Source organism: Anolis sagrei, chromosome 7, assembly GCF_037176765.1.
Source record: "Anolis sagrei isolate rAnoSag1 chromosome 7, rAnoSag1.mat, whole genome shotgun sequence".
Classification (NCBI taxonomy): Eukaryota; Metazoa; Chordata; class Lepidosauria; order Squamata; family Dactyloidae; genus Anolis; species Anolis sagrei.
This window is the reverse complement of record NC_090027.1, coordinates 10,428,189-10,448,625: the sequence shown is the minus strand read 5'-3', so window position 1 is coordinate 10,448,625 and position 20,437 is coordinate 10,428,189. Positions and strand designations below refer to the sequence as shown.

General features: G+C 42.2%; 1 protein-coding gene across 1 annotated transcript; it reads left to right on the top strand.

The window, feature by feature from the left end:
* Positions 1 to 917: 917 nt before the first annotated feature.
* Positions 918 to 18,720, top strand: BAG4 (BAG cochaperone 4). Its single transcript, XM_060787271.2, has 5 exons — positions 918 to 1,118; positions 6,270 to 6,371; positions 9,145 to 9,399; positions 11,065 to 11,334; positions 17,232 to 18,720. The coding sequence occupies exons 1-5, from the start codon at positions 969 to 971 to the stop codon at positions 17,727 to 17,729; spliced, it is 1,275 nt and encodes a 424-aa protein (XP_060643254.2). The 5' UTR covers positions 918 to 968; the 3' UTR covers positions 17,730 to 18,720.
* The last annotated feature ends 1,717 nt before the right edge of the window (positions 18,721 to 20,437 follow it).

Here is a 20,437-nt window from a genome sequence, read left to right as displayed (position 1 = left end):
ACAGTCCCTGTTTGAGCTGTCTGTTGGGGCACATTTCTTCAGTTTGTTCCAATTTGGGCTTCCAGGAACTGCGGAACTCTCCGCTGCGGGTCAGACCAACTTGAAGGTGGGGGTCTCCACTGCCCTCGATGACATCAGGTTGAATCATGTTCAGATGAAATCTCCTTTCTTGTAGTTTGAAGCCATTGTTCCACGTCCTAGTCTCCAGGGAAGCAGAGAACAAGCTTGCTCCCTCCTCCCTGTGGCTTCCTCTCACATATTTATACATGGCTATCATATCTCCTCTCAGCCTTCTCTTCTTCAAGCTAAACATGCCCAGCTCCTTAAGCCGCTCCTCATAGGGCTTGTTCTCCAGACCCTTGATCATTTTAGTCGCCCTCCTCTGGACACATTCCAGCTTGTCAATATCTCTCTTGAATTGTGGTGCCCAGAATTGGACACAATATTCCAGGTGTGGTCTAACCAAAGCAGAATAGAGCATGGGGAGCATGACTTCCCTAGATCTAGACACTATGTTCCTCTTGATGCAGGCCAAAATCCCATTGGCTTTTTTTGCCGCCACATCACATTGTTGGCTGTCCACAAGGACTCCAGAGTTGGTGACATTGTGATAGTGACTCAATGAAACCTCTCCTGGAAAAGAAATGATGTATTTGGGACACATTCCAGGTTTAAAGAGAGCTCTTTAAGGGTGACTCCAACTTTGCTATTGGGTCAAGCTCAATTGCCTTCGACAATACCTCAAGCTCATCTGATTGGGCCCTATCCAGATGACGTCACCGTTCCGAGCCAGCACTGAGTCCTCAACATCCGGGAATGCCGCAAAAGGTCAAACATGGCGAGAGAGAGAGATCGTGCGCGCGGGGGGAGGAGTGGGCGGGGCGACGACTGTGATTGGCTAAGGCCGCGCTCAGCCCGCGCAGGCGCAGTTGCTTCTTCTCAAGAGGGGTGAGGAGTAATCGCTTCGAATGGCGGCCGCTCTGAGGAGACTGTTTCACGGGCCCGACGTGGAGCGTGTCCGGCCTGAGCCAGAGCCCCCACCGCCGCCCCCGTGGGGAGGAGATGCCCGCAGGTGCCCGCAGCATGGCGGCGAGAGGACGGCTCGGGGTGGCGCCCAGGTAACGGCCTTTCCTGACTGGGTGGCATCCGGGCACTTTCTGACCCTCCTTTTGGTCTGCCAGGGTTGGGGGCTGCCAAGTGCGCATGCGCTAGGCCGCACGCTTGCATCCTCGCGTTGGAAGAGACCTCAGGGGCCAGCCAGACCAACCCCGTTATCCTGCATGGCAGGAAAAGCACCAAACAAGCCCTCCTTGCAGGTGGCCACTCAGCCTCTGCTTACAAACCTCCACCACGCTCCAGGTCAGGAAGTTAGTTCCTAAAGTGGAGGTGAAATAATAATAATAGACAACAAAAGATTGCTCCAGGCACTGCCAGGCAATCATAAAATAAAGAGTTGGAAGAGACCTCATGGGCCATCAAGTCCAACCCCATTCTGCCAAGAAGCAGGAATATTGCATTCAAAGCACCCCTGACAGATGGCCATCCAGCCTCTGTTTCAAAGCTTCCAAAGAAGTGTCAGAGTGAGACCCTCCGGTCTGGCACAGCGAACTTGAGGTTTCCAAAACACACAGACTCAATTACCACACAGCATTCTTCTTCGGTTTCAAAAATAATAAGCTTTACTGGAAGCATCTATTTACAGGCGACTACATATTGATGAGGAAAGATGGTGACTGACAAAGTACAGGACTAAACACACAGACAAAGAAACATCCTGCCCTTCGCCTTATCTGTCTTCTAGCTGGTTGACTCCCTTTTGTTCTCAGGACTGTTATCTCAGTCTCAAGGACTTTACTCTCACTGCCTCTAGTGACTACAATTCTAGCACACAGCTGAACATAACTGAATCCATTATTAACACATTGAAAAACATACATAAAATAACTGCAATTATCCTGACAAGAAGGAGCCTCCACCACACTCCGGGGCAGAGAGTTCCACTGCTGAACGGCTCTCACAGTCAGGAAGTTCTTCCTTATGTTCAGATGGAATCTCCTCTCTTGTAGTTTGAAGCCATTGTTCCATTGCGTCCTAGTCTCCAGGGCAGCAGAAAACAAGCTTGCTCCCTCCTCCCTGTGGCTTCCTCTCACATATTTATACATGGCTGTCATGTCTCCTCTCAGCCTTATCTTCTTCAGGCTAAACATGCCCAGCTCCTTAAGCCGCTCCTCATAGGGCTTGTTCTCCAGACCCTTGATCATTTTAGTCGCTAATCAAATGCTAATCAAGGTGGTCAGTTGAAACATTTGCACCTAGCTCCAGCAGACAAGAGTCCTTTGTCCCACCCTGGTCATTCCACAAATATATAAACCCTTTTTTCTAGTTCCAACGGACCTCACTACCTCTGAGAATGCATGCTATAGATGCAGGCGAAACGTCAGGAGAAAATGCCTCTAGGCCATAGCCATATAGCCCGAAAAAACCTACAACAACCCAGTGATTTTGGCCATGAAAGCCTTCGACAATACATTGTTGTGGTTTTTTTCTCTCTCTCTTCTTTCTCACTTTTTTCTTCTAAATGGTTTTTATTTTATTTAACTTTATTTATACCCCGCTACCATCTCCCGAAGGACTCGGTGCGGCTTACAAGAGGCCAAGATCCAACACATCAATAAAACAACAGCATAACAAATACAACAATAAATGAACTCATAAAGCAAAGCAATAAACATTAAAACAATAACAATAAGCAACACCACGACACATTAAAAACTGAGGCCGGGCCAAATGTAATAGATAAATGCATCTAGAATATGGCCATATAGCTCGAAAAAACCTACAACAACCCAGTGATTCCGGCCATGAAAGCCTTCGACAATAATAATAATAATAATAATACTTTTTTTATTTCCCGCTACCATCTCCCCAAGGGACTCAGTTCAGCTTACATGAGGCCGAGCCCACAATACATCAATAAACAAGAGCAATAACAAAAACAATCATTATAATACAATTAATATAAATAATAAACAAATAAAACAATTAACAGTAACACAAGCATTTAAAAACCAATAGCCGGGCCAAATGTAATAATGTAACATTTAAAAAATAATGCTCGGCATGAACAAGGTAGGATATAACTGGTATAGGGTTTTCAAAAAGAGACGTGGGAACGCAGTCAGTCCTAAATCAAAAGTGCATTTTGAGGGCGTATTGCAGAGAGTTTTCCTTATTCTGGGAAGGCACACTGGAACAACCATGTTTTCAGGCTCCTCTTAAAGACTGCCAGAGTTGGGGCTTGCGTAATGTCCTTGGGATGTGAGTTCCAGAGTTGGGGGGCCACCATCGAGAAGGCCCTCTCCCTCATTCCCACCAATTGCGCTTGCGAAGGAGGTGGGAGCACGAGCAGGGCCTCTCCAGATGATCGAAGAGATCGTGTAGGTTCGTACACAGAAATGCGGTCACACATAATAATAATAATAATAATAATAATAATAATAAAAATAATAATAATAATAACAACAACTTTATTTATACCCTGCCACTATCACCCCAAGGGGACTCGGGGCGGTTTACATAAGGCCAAGCCCAGCAATACAATACGTCAATAATAAAACATAGCAATTAAATGGAAGAAATAAAGATAAAAAATACAATACAAAACCATAGTAACTAGCACGTTGACAATATAAAATCGCAACCATTAAACACAGAACAAACATTGTGGGCAGGGCCAATTCTAATAGATCAAAAATTCAAAACACTGTGTGTGACAGGAGTGTAATGTATCTGGACAGGGAATCCAGGGTAAGGTAGAGTGGATTGCACTAACAGGAAAAATAAGGTGCTTCCGAGGGGATTTTGCAAAAATTGGTCAGGTCAGGGGATTATTGTTCATTCATTCAGTGAAGGCACACTGGAACAGCCAAATTTTCAAGCTCTTCCTGAAGACTGCCAGAGTGGGGGCTTGCCTAATATCTTTGGGAAGCCAGTTACAGAGCCAAGGGGCCACCACAGGGAAAGGCCCTCTCCCTCGTCCCCATAAGCCGCACCTGCGGGAGCGAGAGAAGGGCCTCTCCGGATGATGGAAGAGATCGTGTGGGTTCGTAAACAGATATGTGGTCACGCAGTTAGGCGGGTCTCAAACTGTTCAGGGCTTTGTAGGTAAGAACCTGCACCTTGAATTGGGACCGGAAAATGAACGGCAGCCAGTGGAGCTCCTTAAACGCCTTGCAATTTGAATTCATTGCTCCAGGTCCTCGTTACAAGAAGAAGAAAAAACCAAGCCTGCTTCCTTCCTCCTCAATGTGGTTTCCTTTCAAATATTTGATCATAGATTTCATGTCTCATCTCAGTCTTATTTTCTCCAAGCTAAACATACCCAGCTCCCTCAACCTTTCCTCATAGGGAGGCATGGGCAAACTTGGGCCTCCCAAGTGTTTTGGACTGCAACTCCCTCAATTCCTAACAGCCTCAGGCCCTTTCCTTTCCGCCCTCAGCCGCTTAGGGAAGGGGCCTGAGGTTGTTAGAAATTGTGAGAGTTGCAGTCCAAAGCTCCTGGAGAGCCCAGATTTGCTCATGCCTGCTCATAGGGCTTGAGTTTATTGATACCTTCCTCAAATTGTGCCCAGAATCCAAAACAGCCTTATTAAGGAACGCAGAATACAGGGGAATATGGCATCTTTTGATCTTGACACTGTAGTCCCATTGATACAGCCTAGAATCGCATTGGCCTTTTTAGCTGCTGCGTCAGACTGTTGACTCATATTCAACTTGTGGCTCACTAAGACTCCTAGACCCCTTCCACTTGGGGAAGCCATCCTATATATATATGTGCATTTCATTTTTATTGCCTAGATGTCATCACCATCACCCCCCGGTGGCACAGTAGGTCACCCTTGTGCTGGCAGGACTGCTGACCAACAGGTCAGCAGTTCAAATCTGGGGGGAGCAGGTTGAGCTCCTTCTGTCAGCTCCAGCTGTCCATGCGGGGACATGAGAAAAACCTTGTTGTATGCATTTTAATAGTGTTTTATATCTCATTTTAATGATATTTTATCCTGCCTTGAGCTGCAGGGAGAGGCGAGTAATAAATTCATTATTATTATTATTAAGTGGATTTTGGAGAACATTTTTGATCTTCTGCATGCACTGTGATATGGTTTAACTTTTTTCATGTGAAAATATTATGTAGATCTAACATTTGCCCCATGCAGGTAATTAAATTTAAACATTTGATGAGAGAGTTAAGTAGTACACTTAATGTGGCATAACTTGCAGGATCATAGAATAATAGAGTTGGGGATGACTACAATGGCCTCTCAATCCAACCTGTGATCGTGCAGAGTTTATATTCATTTTTTAAAGAAAATTATTTTTACTGTAAATTGGTTGTTTGACTTTAAGAAAAATAAAACAAGGCTACCAAAATCTGTCAACATAGACTTTCAGTGCTTTCAAGGAAGCGTTGTGTATGGTATAACCCTTGGGCATTCTGGGGAAGACAGTAGCATATTTCATCTAGTTTGGCTTTGCATCCAAATGTGGTGTGTTTAATATGGATGAACTTGATTCGGATTTAGACTTTATCAGAGTGAACCCATTGATATCAGTGAGACTGAAATCATGACTGATTTGTATCTGGTACATATGCTGTAAGCCGAACAAGTCTGAATCTAGCATCGCCATTATTTAATTACTGATACAATGCTCTAGTTTGCTGTTCAATTGAAAAGGCTCTTGGAATAGTTTATCAAGGCTGCCATCTCTTGCTGGCCTGGCAAATAAAATAAAAATGTGTGTATTGTATTAACGTGTATAGTGCTGATATTTTAACCGTGTAATGAAGTGGCATTGTGTTGTTATTGTATATTTTTTGTATGTTAACACATGTTGTGAACCGGTCCGAATCCCTCTTTGAAGGTGAGAGGGTCGGTATATAAAACCTTGAAATAAATAAATAAATAAATAATTGCCCTTCAGATGCTGCAAGCATCTTGTTTGACTCAGCCTTCCTTTTCCTCTGAGGAGCCTTGATGATAAAACAGCAAGAGCGAAGCTTCCCGCTTCCAGACATTTGCTGAATTTAGCTCTGTTGCCATGGTTTGGTGAGAAGCACTCTCTGACTCAGCAATGGTCCACTTACAATTCTGTTATCAGGGTTACTTGAAGTGTGCTACAGTTATATATGGAAGTTTGGTTATAAAACTATGATTCAAGAATTGTGTTTAATCACTTTGAAGTAATGATTGTATTTTTGCTTTCATTAGGAGCACTCCCCTTACCCTGCCTATGGCTCTCAGTACTGGAATTCCTCTCCTAGAATGACCTATTCAGGTCCATACCCAGCTGGACCAGAGCTCCAAGGCCAGGTAGAGTTAGAAAGTGTCGTGTTTTGTCTGAGATGTGATTTCTTATGGATTAATTTGATTTCTGATTATGTATTTGTCTGTGGCTGGTGCCTCAATACTAAAAGTAATTACGGATATATACAAGTGGCAGCAATGACTAAAATATAACTTGACAGTATTTTCAGAATGTTTGCACATTGCAGCTGGATATCATGTGGAGGTATTTGGTTGCATTTGTAGCTGTGAAATACTCGAGGAAGTCACACTCTCATCAGAGGAAGACCAAAGCAACCCCCTTCAGAACAAATTAGAATCACTTTAGGGCAGGGGTCCACAAACTTTGTAAACAGAGGGCCAGGTCACAGTCCCTGTTGGAGGGCCAGATTATAATTTGGGGAAAAAAACATGAATGCACACTGCACATATCTTATACACAATACAATAATTAAAATGAAGAACAATGTTAACAAATATAAACTTATTATTTCAATGGGAAGTGTGGACCTGCTTTTGGCTGATGAGATAGGATTGTTGTTGTTGTGTGCTTTCAAGTCGTTTCAGACTTAGGTTGAGCAAGGGCCGGGTAAATGATCTTGGAGGGCTGTATCCAGCCCCCGGGCCTCAGTTTGTGGACCCCTGCTTTAGGGTGTCCATAATTTTGAAAACATTTAAAATCCCACAAGAAGACTTCTAGATGTAGATATGGTCAATTGACACACCTTTCATTGATCCCCATGGAAGAGATAGTGGCAGCAATGCAATCACTGCTAGAGGCAGTTTTGGGTGATTGTTCCTCTCCCCAGAATAGAGAAGAGAGAAGACATATAGCCCACCAGGACCTACAAACTCTGTCAAGCTTTTGAGGACTCTGATAGTTGATGGTGGGAGACTGAAGGGATGAATGGACTACAGGACAAACTCATCAGCTTACCCTGCTGCGTGCAAGTTTGTATACATAACAAGAGTGGGGATTTTCTTCAAGAAAATGTAGTTATAAGAATATAGAATTTGATATTATCATGAATTATCAAAAGGCTTGTGTGTGAAAGATATGCCAATGGATTCTCAAGTTTGTTCTAGTTTAATAACTGCTGCAGATAAGATTGGAAGTCATTTTTAAAATTATCCTCTTTTTGTTTTATTTTTCCTATTTGCATTTGCCATTCTGATCTGTCTTTTTAATTTTGTTTATATGTTCCTGTTGTGCTATTTTATATAGTTTTTCATATAATCTATATAAATAAAAATGTAATGTTCATTTGTGGGATTAACATAACTCAAAAACCACTGGATGAATTGACACCAAATTTGGACACAATACACCTATCAGGCCATCAAGTGACTGTCACTCATAAAAACACTGAAACACACAGTGGAAGGGACTAAAAAGCCAAAAAACAAAAAATACATTACAACACATGTGCAAAACCCCATATATATACAAATATACATATATACACAAATATATACACACACATATGTGCATATATGCACACACAAAACACATACTGGCCACAGCAATGCGTGGCAGGGGACAGCTAGTTTTAAATAAAATTATAAATTTTCTAAATAGGCATACAAGAAAAAGCCTGAAAGCATTGTTACTTGTACAGTATTTGTCACCACTAGAGGGCATTCTTTGAACAGTAAACAATTGGTTGCGAAGGTTTTTCACATTTATAACCATCATAATGCTAAGTACAGAGCAAGAGGGACCTAACCTTATAGGCTCGAAGTGTAAACTGTCAGCATCAGTTAACTAACTCATAACTCAGAATTGAGAATGTCTAATGGAGAGAAGCAGCAAATCCTTCTCAGATGCATAACTATAGACAGCAAGACCTTGCATTTTTCTAGGCTACTCTTAATTGGAAAGCTGAACAATCTAGAAATGCATAGCAGTGTCTCCAGAGAGTCTATCCATTAACCTCAGAATGCTATAGGAGTCATTTTGTCTTGTTGACATCCTAACTAACATCTTGTCCCAAACTTGCAAAGATATAATACTTCTCTATTTAATGTGATCAGATTTGACGTGGTGCAGTTATTGGGTAAGTGGGTTTATTAACAAAAGACGCACAGCAGAGCAAATTAGCAACAGCATGATTTAGCACCAATAGTCCAAAATGATAAAAAGAAAAAAAATACACAGACTAATGTTATATCTTCCATAGGAGACTTTTCTTTATAGTAAAATAATATGGTTGCACTATTTGCAAAAACAAGGTTTCCATAACACGAACAAAGTTCTTTATACTTCCTTCTTTGCTTCCACGCTGGGCTTCTTTCTCATGCAGATAAACAACTTCGCTCTCACAGAACCTCCTCTCACACCAAACTTGCACAGGAGCTTTATACACAGCAGCCATCACACTGGAGCTTCACCCACAATGACCTTCAACCTGAGGCATCTCTCACAGAATCTTCTCACACCAGGCCTTCTCACACTGAGGCCTTCTCACACTGAGGACTCCCTCACACTTAGGCCTATCTCACACTGAGGCTTTTCTCCCACAGAGACTTCTCACAGACGGAAGCGAACTAACACTGAGGCCTTTTATACTGAGGCCTACCTAACACACTGAGGCTTTTCTCCCACAGAGACCTCTCACACACTGAGGGCTACCTCAGACTGGGAGCTACTAAGCTACAGGCACACCTGCTTATATTGAACTACAGATTTTGCTGAGTCATTGTCTCCATTTAACCCTTTCATTGTTTGACTCACATTTTTGGAATTAAATATATCTGGTAAATGTTTAATTCTGACAGCAGTCTCCCTTCTCGTTTCCAGGGGATTGATCCTTCCTATACTAATGGTGTTTATGGCACACCGTACTCCACTTCTGGGACAGGGCAACCATATCCCAACCTTCCACAGTCAAACACATACTATTCCTCAGGGCATCCTCATGCCCCTTATTCTACAGAGTCTTCCAACACATATAGATCCCCATCACCAGCTTACAACTGGAACTATCCTCCACCAGACTGCCAAGCTGACTGCTCCATGGTAAGGAGACAAGTATCAGGATACCCTCCACCACCGGTAAGTATCTAATGTGCACTGTTAACACAGTTCCTAATAGCTGAGATGATAAGCCATAAACTGGAACATCTTTCTGTTCTGTATTTGAACCTCCCCATCAACAATCCTAAACATTCTTAGTCTTATGACAAATTTTTACATTCATTATAGTCATGCTTACCCAGATCCAAAGGGCATTTGCTTATGTTTGAGGCATATTTTAAAAATCAGTATATGCCCTAAAGCCCCAAAGATGCTGAAGGTATGTTTAATATTGCAACAGGTTTGGAATGTTGGGAGAAAGGGGATTGGTAACTATGCAGCGGGAGGAAGGGTTGACAACACTTTGCATGCAGTTCTGTCCTATTCATTGGGAAGATGGTTCACAGCGAGATATCCAGTGTAAACAGTCATGAAGAATTCCACCTACATTTTGCTAGATTAGAGGCATTAGGAGGTTCTCAACCTTCCTAATGCCATGACCCCTTAATACACTTCCTCATGTTATGGTGACCCCCCCAACCATAAATTATCTTCATAACTGTCATTTTGCTGCTGTTATGAATCGTAATGTAAATATTTGGTATGCAGGATGTACATTCATTCACTGGACCAAATTTGGCACAAATACCCAATACATCCAAATTTGAATACTGATGGGGTTGTGGGGGGGATTGATTTTATCCCCTGGGAGTTGTGGTTGCTGGGATTTATAGTTCACCTACAATCAAAGAGGATTCTGAACTCCACCAATGACGCAATTGAACCAAACTTGGCACACAGAACTCCCATTACCAACAGAAAATACTGGAAGGGTTTGGTGGGCATTGACCTTGAGTTTTGAAGTTACAGTTCACCTCCATCCAGAGAGCACTGTAGACTCAAACAATGATGGAACTGGACCAAACTTGATATGAATACTCACTATGCCCAAATGTAAACACTGGTGGAGATTTTGGGGGGGGGGGGGTGTAGACTTAACATTTGGGAATTGTAGGTGCCAGGATTTATAGTTCACTTACAGTCAAAGAGCATTTTGAACCCCACCAATGATGGAATTAAATCAACACTTGATACCCAATATACCCAAATTTAAATATGGATGGGGGTGGGTGGGAGAGATTGACTTGGATTCTTGGGAGTTGTAGTTCACCTACAACCAGAGACACTGCGACCTCCACCAACGATGGATCTGGACCAAACTCGGCACACAGAACCCTCATGACCAGCTTCACCTACTGGAGGGCTTTGAGGGGACTGACCCACCATAATGGGAGCTGTAGTTGATCCTTCAGCCAGAGACCACACGGACTCCACTGATGATGCATCTAGAGAGAAAACTTGCCCAACATGACAAACTTGAGGTATTGAGGGAGTTTCAGGGGGATAACTTGGCATTATGTGAGTTGTAGACCATTGAAGAGCATTCTGAATCCTACCAATGATTGAATTGGGTCAAACTTCCCACACAGAACTCCCATGACCAACAGAAAATACTGTTTTCTGATGGTCTTTGGCGACCCCTCTGACACCCCCTTGCGACCCCTCCAGGGATCCCGACCCCCAGGTTGAGAAACACTGCACTAGGGGACTTCCTTCTGAAAATATGCTTAATATTTCATTAGTTTGCATGTTCCTGTTGGTTGACCAAAGAAGAAAGTGTGTCTGTTTTCCTTATTCCTGTAGCCGCAAGGGTTTCCGGTGCCGCCCTATCCATATGGAGATTGCAATCGCAGCATTCCACAGCAGCGCCCCCCACCGCCACCGCCGCCACCACCTTCCCAGCCAAGACAACAGGATCCGACTTGGAGACCACCTGGAATGTATGGAGCACAACCTCCATATGGCTGGTCTGCAGCCTCAACAGGAAATGGGAATAGATACCTTGCAGAATCTTCTCCTCCATGGCCTCCTTGTGGCACGTGTGGCTTGCATTCTCCAAATAATAATGCAAAGGTATGTTTTAGCCACTTTAAGTCCTCTTTGGGGGACATAAAGCAGGGTATAAATAAATACATAAATAATTGTGCATAGTGCTCAGGTTGCTTAGCTCCATTCATTCTGTCCTCTGGTCTACTGGAAAAAAACCTTGCTTCAATCACTGTTAAGCAACTTTATATAATATTAAGCAACTTTTTGTGATGTTTCTATGATTCTTCCTAATTTAGGTGTACTCTCACTTAGGAAAGAAATGACACAGGAAATATCCTATTTAAAAGGGTATTTGTCCTGTATGAGAGGATATCTATCTTTAAAGCCTTATGCTTACGTTTTAAAAATAGGAGAAAAAATGAAATTCTAAAATTAATAAATTTGTGAAGGTTAATTATGATCCTTTGATACTGAGAGTTGAACAAAATACTAAATAGAAGGTAGGGATTGCTGTGGTTAGCAAGCTTATCTGCGGATAAAATTGCCCTTATAATTGACGAATCAGTGGCTGAGAAGGTAGTCTTTAATCTTAGGATAGTAACATCCCCTGGTCAAGCTCATACAATGTAATTACACTGTTCAATGTAGAAAACGTTTCGGGCCTGAAAATAGTTGTTCTTTTATGATTTTGGGGTGCTGAAAACGAAAATGACATTTAAAAATGTATATTGGCTCTAGTTTTTATGATATAAGCAGTCACGTGATCACGTATGGTTGAAAAAATGCATGTTGCGACTTACACTATGGAAGATTCTAGAAAGTTGCAGGCCTGAAAATAGCTGTTCTTTTATGATTTTGGGGTGCTGAAAACGAAAATGACATTTAAAAATGTATATTGGCTCTAGTTTTTATGATATAAGCAGTCACGTGATCACGTATGGTTGAAAAAATGCATGTTGCGACTTACACTATGGAAGATTCTAGAATACTCTAGAAAGTTTGATGACGCAGTATTAGTGCCGTGTGCAAAAGCCAGAAAGCCCTATATAAGGCCAGACTTTTGAACGGTGAGGGTCAGTCAGTTGAAGACTGAGACAGTATCGTTAAACATCGTTTGACATTGTTCTTTTTACTGTAGTGATCCCTCCTCGCACGTGTGTAAATAAAGCACTATGGAAAAAAGATATCAAGGCCAATGGACTCCCGTCAATGCTGTCAGACTCCTGCTGGAGCATTGGAAGAGGGAATCCTTTCCTTGAATACAAAAGAAAAGTCAAGAGAAGCAAACAGGATAAAAACTAAAGTCACGATTAAAGCGACATTTAAACTTTCAGACTTTTCAACTGCATTAGGCCTACTAATATAGTTTCTTGCTGCACAAACATAAACAATAGATTAATTAAATAAATATTTCCCATGTATAAACTATTGGCAATATAATTTGACTAAAATTTAGTAAATATTCACAGTTTATATACATGCAGTAAGGTTAGGCGCATTATCATAATATTAACGAATTACCTATTGTGGAGAAAACTGAAATAGCTGTTGCATAAAAACCAGAGCCAATTAACACATTTAATTGTTATATTTGAATTCGGCATGTTAAATTTATTAAGAAACGGCACATTTCGTTTCCGTAACTGAGAAAAACTGAAAATTTGTAGAACAGTGTTATCACAGGCATTTCTACAGCAATAATGTATTACAAGACAAAAGAAATACAGGGGAAACTGAATGAAACTGAAGATGATTGCACAGATTTAATATATGGGATAAATTGAATTAAAAGGTGACAAGTCCTAATACAGCAACAAAACACACAATATTATTATTATTATTATTATCTTTATTTGTACCCCGCGAGCATCTCCCGAAGGACTCGATGCGGCTTACACAGGCCGAAGCCACAAAACACAATACAATAGAGAACATAACAAGCAATAACAAAGCAAATCAAAAGCAAAAGCAAATCAAAATCAAAAATTGGCAAGACAGCAATAACAATACATCAAGACATATTAAAACTGGTTCGGCTGGCGAGAGGGTACAGGTTAAAAGTGCTGAAATGATAGGAGGGGCGTGGGATTAAAGTACGGTGTGCAGTAATGTTAATTGTGCTAAAGTGCTACTAGGACTTGGGATGGGGATTCTTAATCCGGGAAGGCACAACGGAACAGCCAGGTTTTCAGGTTCCTTCTGAAAACTGCTAGAGTGGGGGCCTGTCGGAGATCTTTTGGAAGGGCGTTCCAGAGTCGGGGGGCCGCCACGGAGAAGGCCCTGTCCCGTGTCCCCACCAAGCGCGCTTGCGACGTGGGTGGGATCACGAGCAGGGCCTCCCCAGAAGAACGAAGCGAGCGTGTGGGTTCATAAATGGATATATGGTCACGCAGGTAGGGTGGTCCCAAACCGTTTAGAGCTTTGTAAGTGAGCACCTGCACCTTGAATTGGGCTCGGAAGATGAATGGCAGCCAGTGGAGCTCCCTAAACAGAGGGGTAGACCTCTCTTGATAATGAGCTCCAGTTAGCATCCTAGCTGCTGCCCGCTGAACCAGTTGCAGTTTCCGAGCCGTCTTCAAGGGCAGCCCCACGTAGAGCGCATTGCAGTAATCCATTCTAGAGGTGACCAAGGCGTGGACCACTCCGGCCAGGTCAGCCTTCACGAGGTATGGTCGCAGTTGGCGCACGAGTCTCAGTTGCGCAAAAGCCCTCCCGGATACCGGATATTAGCAGCATGCCATAGTCCTTCAACCATAGGAGAAAATACAGGGTTCATAAATGTTATCCAGTGTTAGATACACAAATTGTGTATCTAATTGTGTATTGCATATTGTGTATCTAATTGGGTATTGCCTACACAGTATACTAGAAAGAAAACAGGTCAGTGGAACACCAGGAGCTTTACTATTTACAGATAGTGTACTTCAGGATAAATTGGCATTCCTTATATGCTAAGAAACTTACCAGCACGGTAAATCCTGTTCTGAAAATTAAGAAGTTTTATGCCAAAGAATGTCTGTGTTAATCCATGATCACAATGTAAAAACTGCTGGTTTCATTTGTCCTGGAAATAAGCATGCATGCAGTTGTATCACAACAAAGTTGGTGGAATATATGTGAAGATTAAGTTATACTTAATCTACTCTTTGATCTGGGAAGCAATTTATAATTTGCTGCTTCAATAGTTATTAATCTTATGTAGGATATTGGCTTTCACAATTTTTAAATGTTGAAATTGTGCAGTTAGGATGTCTGACTTCTTCCACATTTGATGAAGCTCTTGATTCCAGAATTATTTTTAGAAGGTATTATTTATGTATCTTAAACTTGAGTTTCCCAAGTTGTGGTGCCCTTTCCTTAAAGCAGTGGTTCCCAACCTATGGATCTCCAGTGGTCCCCAAGAACTAAAATATGGCCCATGGCCTCACCATTACTAGACACTTGCCACAAAACCACAAGGCGACGAGAGCAACTGGTGTCGCGAAATCCTCTTATAATGCTGAGGCAGCAGGGATGTCAGGAGGGGAGAGGCTGACTACCTAAAAAAGATTACTACTACATCAGCTCTAGGTTATTAAAGATGGTTTTCTGTGGGCAAGCAGATGGCAACTACTGGATAGCATATGTTCTGTATCCGAAACTAGAGCTGATGTGGTCTATCCAATGTGGTCTACCCCAAATAACCAAACCAAATCTAAAGTTGACCAAAAACCAATTTTGTACTAATGTTGGAGAGTGGTCAAAGTGGCCTCTGATCATAAAAGGTTGGGAACCACTGTCTTAAAGAGAGAGTATTAGTGGACAAATGTGTTGTTTGTCCTCTAATCTTCAGTGCTGTTGATCTGCTTCCATTGAAAGCTAAAGCAAATCAGTAGTGCAGTGTTTCTCAACCTTCCTAATGCCACGACCCCTTAATACAGTTCCTCGTGTTGTGGTGACCCCCAACCATAACATTATTTTCATTGCTATTTCATAACTATAATTTTGCTACTGTTATGAATCATAATGTAAATATCTGACACCCAGGGTGTATTTTCAGTCACTGGACCAAATTTGGCAAAAATACCCAATATGCCCAAATTTGAATACTGGTGGGGTTGGGGGGATTGATTTTGTCATTTGGGAGTTGTAGTTGCAGGGATTTATAGTTCACCTACAATCAAAGAGCATTCTGAACTCCACCAACAATGGAATTGAACCAAGCTTGGCACACAGGACTCCCATGACCAAGAGAAAACACTAGAAGGGTTTGGTGGGCATTGACCTGGAGTTTTGGAGTTGTAGTTCATCTACATCCAGAGAGCACTGTGGACCTGAAGAATGATAGATCTGGACCAATCTTGGCGCAAATACTCAATATGCCCAAATCTGAACACTGGTGGCGTTTGGGGAAATAGACCTTGCCATTTGGGAGTTGTAGACACTGGGATTTATAGTTCACCTACAATCAAAGAGCATTCTAAACCCCACTAACGATAGAATTGGGCCAAACTTCCCAATCCCATGACCAACAGAAAATATTGTGTTTTCTTATGGTCTTTGGCGATCCCTCTGATATCCCCTTGTGACCCCCCCCCCCCAGAGGTCCCGACCCCCAGATTGAGAAACACTGCAGTAGTGAGTGTTCTATGTCAAGTTGGCTCTTCTGAAATAATGTTATTTCTATGGAAGCCCTAAAATAACTTTCTTCTTTAAAATACATTGTTGTTCAAGTTTCTTGTCTTCTTGTTTTAGTCTATATCTCAAAACCTGAGTTTATTTGGACATTTTGCAAAGGGCTGTAGTCCTCCCCAACTGTTTTGTTTTGTGTATTGTCGAAGGCTTTCGTGGCCGGAATCACTGGGTTGTTGTAGGTTTTTCCGGGCTATACGGCCATGTTCTGGAGGCAATTTTTCTCCTGACGTTTTGCCTGCATCTATGGCAAGCATCCTCTCTTGTGGGAAGACCCTCTCTCGTGGAGGGCCACCCAGTTAGGATTCGCTGGTCTAGCTGCCCAGAGGGATTCCCTTGCTGTCGCTGGGGGGACGTCAAGAGGAGTGGTAGTTCTCATAAAGTTTTCCATGATTTGAGTCTACTGGGAGGAGGCTGGTAACCATGTAGTGGGTGGCTTGCACAGTGTTCAACCTTGTTTCACTCACATTTAGCAACAACTTCCTGTCGCACATCAGGGAGGGCAATGCCAGCTAGGTTGTAAAGTTTATCAACAGGTGTAGGTTTAAGACATCCCGTGATTATTCTGCATGTTTCATTCAATGCTATGTTCACCTGCTTTGCATGGGCAGACCTATGCCAAGCAGGGCAGGCATACTTGGCAGTTGAGTAAGACAAGGCCAGAGCTGATGTTCCTCACTACCTCTGAGGATGCTTGCCATAGATGCAGGCGAAACGTCAGGAGAAAAATTGCCTCCAGAACATGGCCATATAGCCCGGAAAAACCTACAACAACCCACTGTTTTGTTTTGTTTACGCTCAACATGGTTCCATGAATATTTTGTACCTCAGTTATTTTCTATCAGTTGGAAAGTTGTCACCGCTGCTGATCAGAATGCTTATTTGTTGATAGATGTGCCTTGCATAGCCCTCTTCTTTTACCAGATCCATGTATTGTTGCTGGCTCAGGCAGCAAACATGTTCATGTGAAGCAGAGAACATTTAATCTGTGACGTTTCTGGTGTTCTTTCAATGGAACTGGCCGTGAGCTGTCAAATTATGCAGTTGGGATTCAAGTCAGTTGGGTTATGGCACATTGTGATGTCATTCTGACAGAGTTCATAATGCAGGGCCTGTCTTGAATGGCTTTGAATGCCTAGACCTTTTTGCACTGACATCTTGAGCATGCAGACCTTATTGATGCACAGAGAGGCAGCCTGGCAGTATTGCCTGCCTAGCGGTCTGCTTCCACACAACCTTTGACACAGGATGGAGGGTAATGGAAGTGTTAAGAGTTGAGCTCGATATTGAAATCTCTTTTTCTCCTTTAGGAGTCGTATAATCAGCTGGAGCAAGGAACTAACCAGCACAGCTACTACCCAGAAGCCAATCACGTGCCTTCTGGGACCATGAATGATTACAAGTCTGCTCCACTCGAAACTAAGCCATCTGCTTCCAACCCCAAAGTGCAGTATAGTGCGGAGCCCCAGCTGTATGAGAATGTACATAGGAAACAAGCTGCAATTGACCACGGACAGGGTTCGAACACTAGGGTGCAGCCTTCATTAGAAACACTTGACCTGCACCCTGGGATTCAAAAGGTTTTACAAGTGATGGAAGGGATTGAGCAACTGGAGGAAGAGGTGGATGAGTTCGTTGGGAAAAAAACAGACAAGGACTACTGGTTGCTGGAGGAAATGTTGACCAAAAAGTTATTGGAGCTGGACTCTATAGAGACAGGCGGTCAGGACAATGTGCGGCAGGCAAGAAAAGAGGCTGTTCACAGAATCCAGGCAACACTGGAAGAACTAGAAAGGAAAGGGCTTTAAAAGCAAGCTGTAGTCCTGAGGCCCGGTCCTGGCATGCTCAAAGATCTCCGGTTTTCTTTTTGACAATACAGAGCAATATGCAGGGACTGGCATTTTGATTTTCAGTTATGCGGCACGCGTTGGATACGACTGAAGATGTCAGACCCAAAGTCTTAGTTTGGTGATTCTACCAATGAATGTAGAGGAAGGAATTAGGAAGCCCTAATTCTCTGAAGCTGTAGTAACCTCCATGGACAACTGTTTCTCCAGCACCAGGCATGTAAAAACATTGGTGGAAAGGACATTTTGATACCAGTATCTGCATCCTTAGAGAAATCTCTTGAAGTGCCGAGGATTTCTACAGCTGAGTTACCTTTCAAATGTCATATGGTGTGAAGACATTTCAGTTGCAACATAATGCCAGTAAACCCAGGACTACAGTCTTTTTTGCTGCTTCTCTTGTGTATTACTTACCGCTCTCTCTCATTTTGTCACAAAAAAAATGTGTAGTGTTTTGTACCTTTCCAGGGCACATTCAGTTCAAACGTAGCCATACTGATAAATCAATCAGTAGCACAATCAAAGCCAGTATATTTTTCATGGTATTTCTCTCCACCTGTTATATCATGCAGATATAATATAGTTCTTCTCATTAGGTAGCCAAAAGGGATCCAGAAGATATTAGACTATTGCAGCTTGCAACTAATGAACAGATTAGGTTTGCAGTCTTTGAGGATAAATGCTTTTTACTGGGATGTCACTTCATACATTGCATTTTTTTGTATTCACTTTTATTTGTGTAACTGATGACTTTATATGATGGGCTCTGCTGATCTGTAATGGGATAGATAAGGTTACTGTTCTTTAATCTTCAGCTTCTTGCAAAGTGGTCCTTGTTTCAAAAGGCAAGAAATAAATCTCTCGGAGTTTCAAAGAAGCTTTCAAATAACAGCTGATCATTAAAATGTTAACTTGGGCATTAAAAGTGTCTTGAGTGACCAACTTGATATGACATATATAGTACTGTATTTTTTTCAATTCTAAGTTAAACTATAAGCATCTCTAAAACTGGGGTGTGTCTTAGAATTGCAGGTGTATCTTATACATTTTTGTTGTTGGTGGTGGTCCCAAAATTAGGGTGCATCTTACAATCGATGGTGTCTTACAATTGAAGAAATAGGGTTGATGGGATCACAACTTATGTATTGTATACTTGCTTCCATTTGTTCACTGTGCCTTTAGTAAGAGACATATGTCCTCCCTATAATACTCAGCCATTGACCAAATTTAGAAAACCATTCTGTGTTTCAGAATTCTTATTTGGGATAAACAGCCTTGGGGAGATAGGGTGGGTTATAAATAAAGTATATTATATTATTATTATAATATATATTATTATTATTATTATTATTATTATTATTACATTTACAGGTAAACTTACAGATATACAGTACCTGTTATCTGCGCTTCTGACAAAGAAGCCCCTTTTTCCAAATTGTTTTATATCCTTTTAGTCTCCCTTTTCATCTCTGTCTCAGTGGTTCTCAACCTGTGAGCCCCCGGTGGTGCAGTGGGTTAAACCGCTGTGCAGGCCGGACTGAAGACCGACAGGACACAGGTTCGAATCCTGGGAGAGGTGGATGAGCTGCCTCTATCAACTCCAGCTCCTCATGCGGGGACATGAGAGAAGCCTCCCACAAGGATGATTTTTTAAAAAACATCAAATCATCCAGGCGTCCCCCTGGGCAACGTCCTTGCATACGGCCAATTCTCTCACATCAGAAGCGACTTGCAGTTTCTCAAGTCGCTCCTCACACACACAAAAACAAAACAAAAAAACCCCTGTGAGTCTTCAGGTGTTGTGGCCTACCAACTCCCAGAAATCCCAGCCAGTTTGCCGGCTGTTAGGATTTCTGGGACTTGAAGGCCCAAACATCTGGGGTCCCACAGGTTGAGAACCACTGCTCTATCTGGACATTTTTAGAAGCACATCAGTAGTGGGAAGATAGTGAAGACGACATGGGATGGAAACAGATTCTGAGAGTTAAATACTAGCAGAATCTCTGCAGTAAACAAAAGTAAAACTTAAGCTGAGAAAGAATGAGATTCTAGTATAGCCAACTATATTGTAGCTGCATGTGCTGTTCCCTACAGGAAAGGCGAACAGCAGCTGACCCAGAACCCCTTATTAAGCATGCATGAACCAGGTAATCTCAATATCTTGAAAACATGGAGCTGCAAAAGTCTGTTAAGGCTTCTTTTCCTTCCTCTTTGAAAGGGAAAACATTGAACACCTTTTTTAGAAAGTCGGGTTAGCTGTTTTGTGGCGTTTCCTATACTTGTTTGCTCTAATTTATAAACCAGCCTGCCCTGTCTGTAGTTTTGCACTTTAGGAAAAAGTGATGTGGTGAATTCTATAGATCTCATGAGACACAGTGGCAAACAATTGTAGCTACACCATAATTCATGTACAACCACAACTAACAAGATTTTCAGTTTTCATAACACTGTTCAAATGAAACAACATTATCCTGTAGGCTTTTATCTCATGGTCCCCATTCCTCCTCTCCCCCGCAAGTATTCTTTCTAAATAGTGTAATTACTGTGACTAAATGTACCAAAGCTCCCTCTACCAGTCAGTGGCTTATGTATTTTCATGTGCTAGAAAAGGAACCCTCAGTGGCTTAATGGGTTAAACCAGTGGTTCTCAACCTGGGGTCCCCAGATGC

Bases quoted from the DNA above. Each gene is read 5' to 3' on its own strand.
- BAG4 (XM_060787271.2), top strand. From the start codon at position 969: ATGGCGGCCGCTCTGAGGAGACTGTTTCACGGGCCCGACGTGGAGCGT. The intron at 1,119-6,269 runs GTAACGGCCTTT...TGCTTTCATTAG, and splicing joins CGGCTCGGGGTGGCGCCCAG to GAGCACTCCCCTTACCCTGC. The intron at 9,400-11,064 runs GTAAGTATCTAA...TTATTCCTGTAG, and splicing joins CAGGATACCCTCCACCACCG to CCGCAAGGGTTTCCGGTGCC.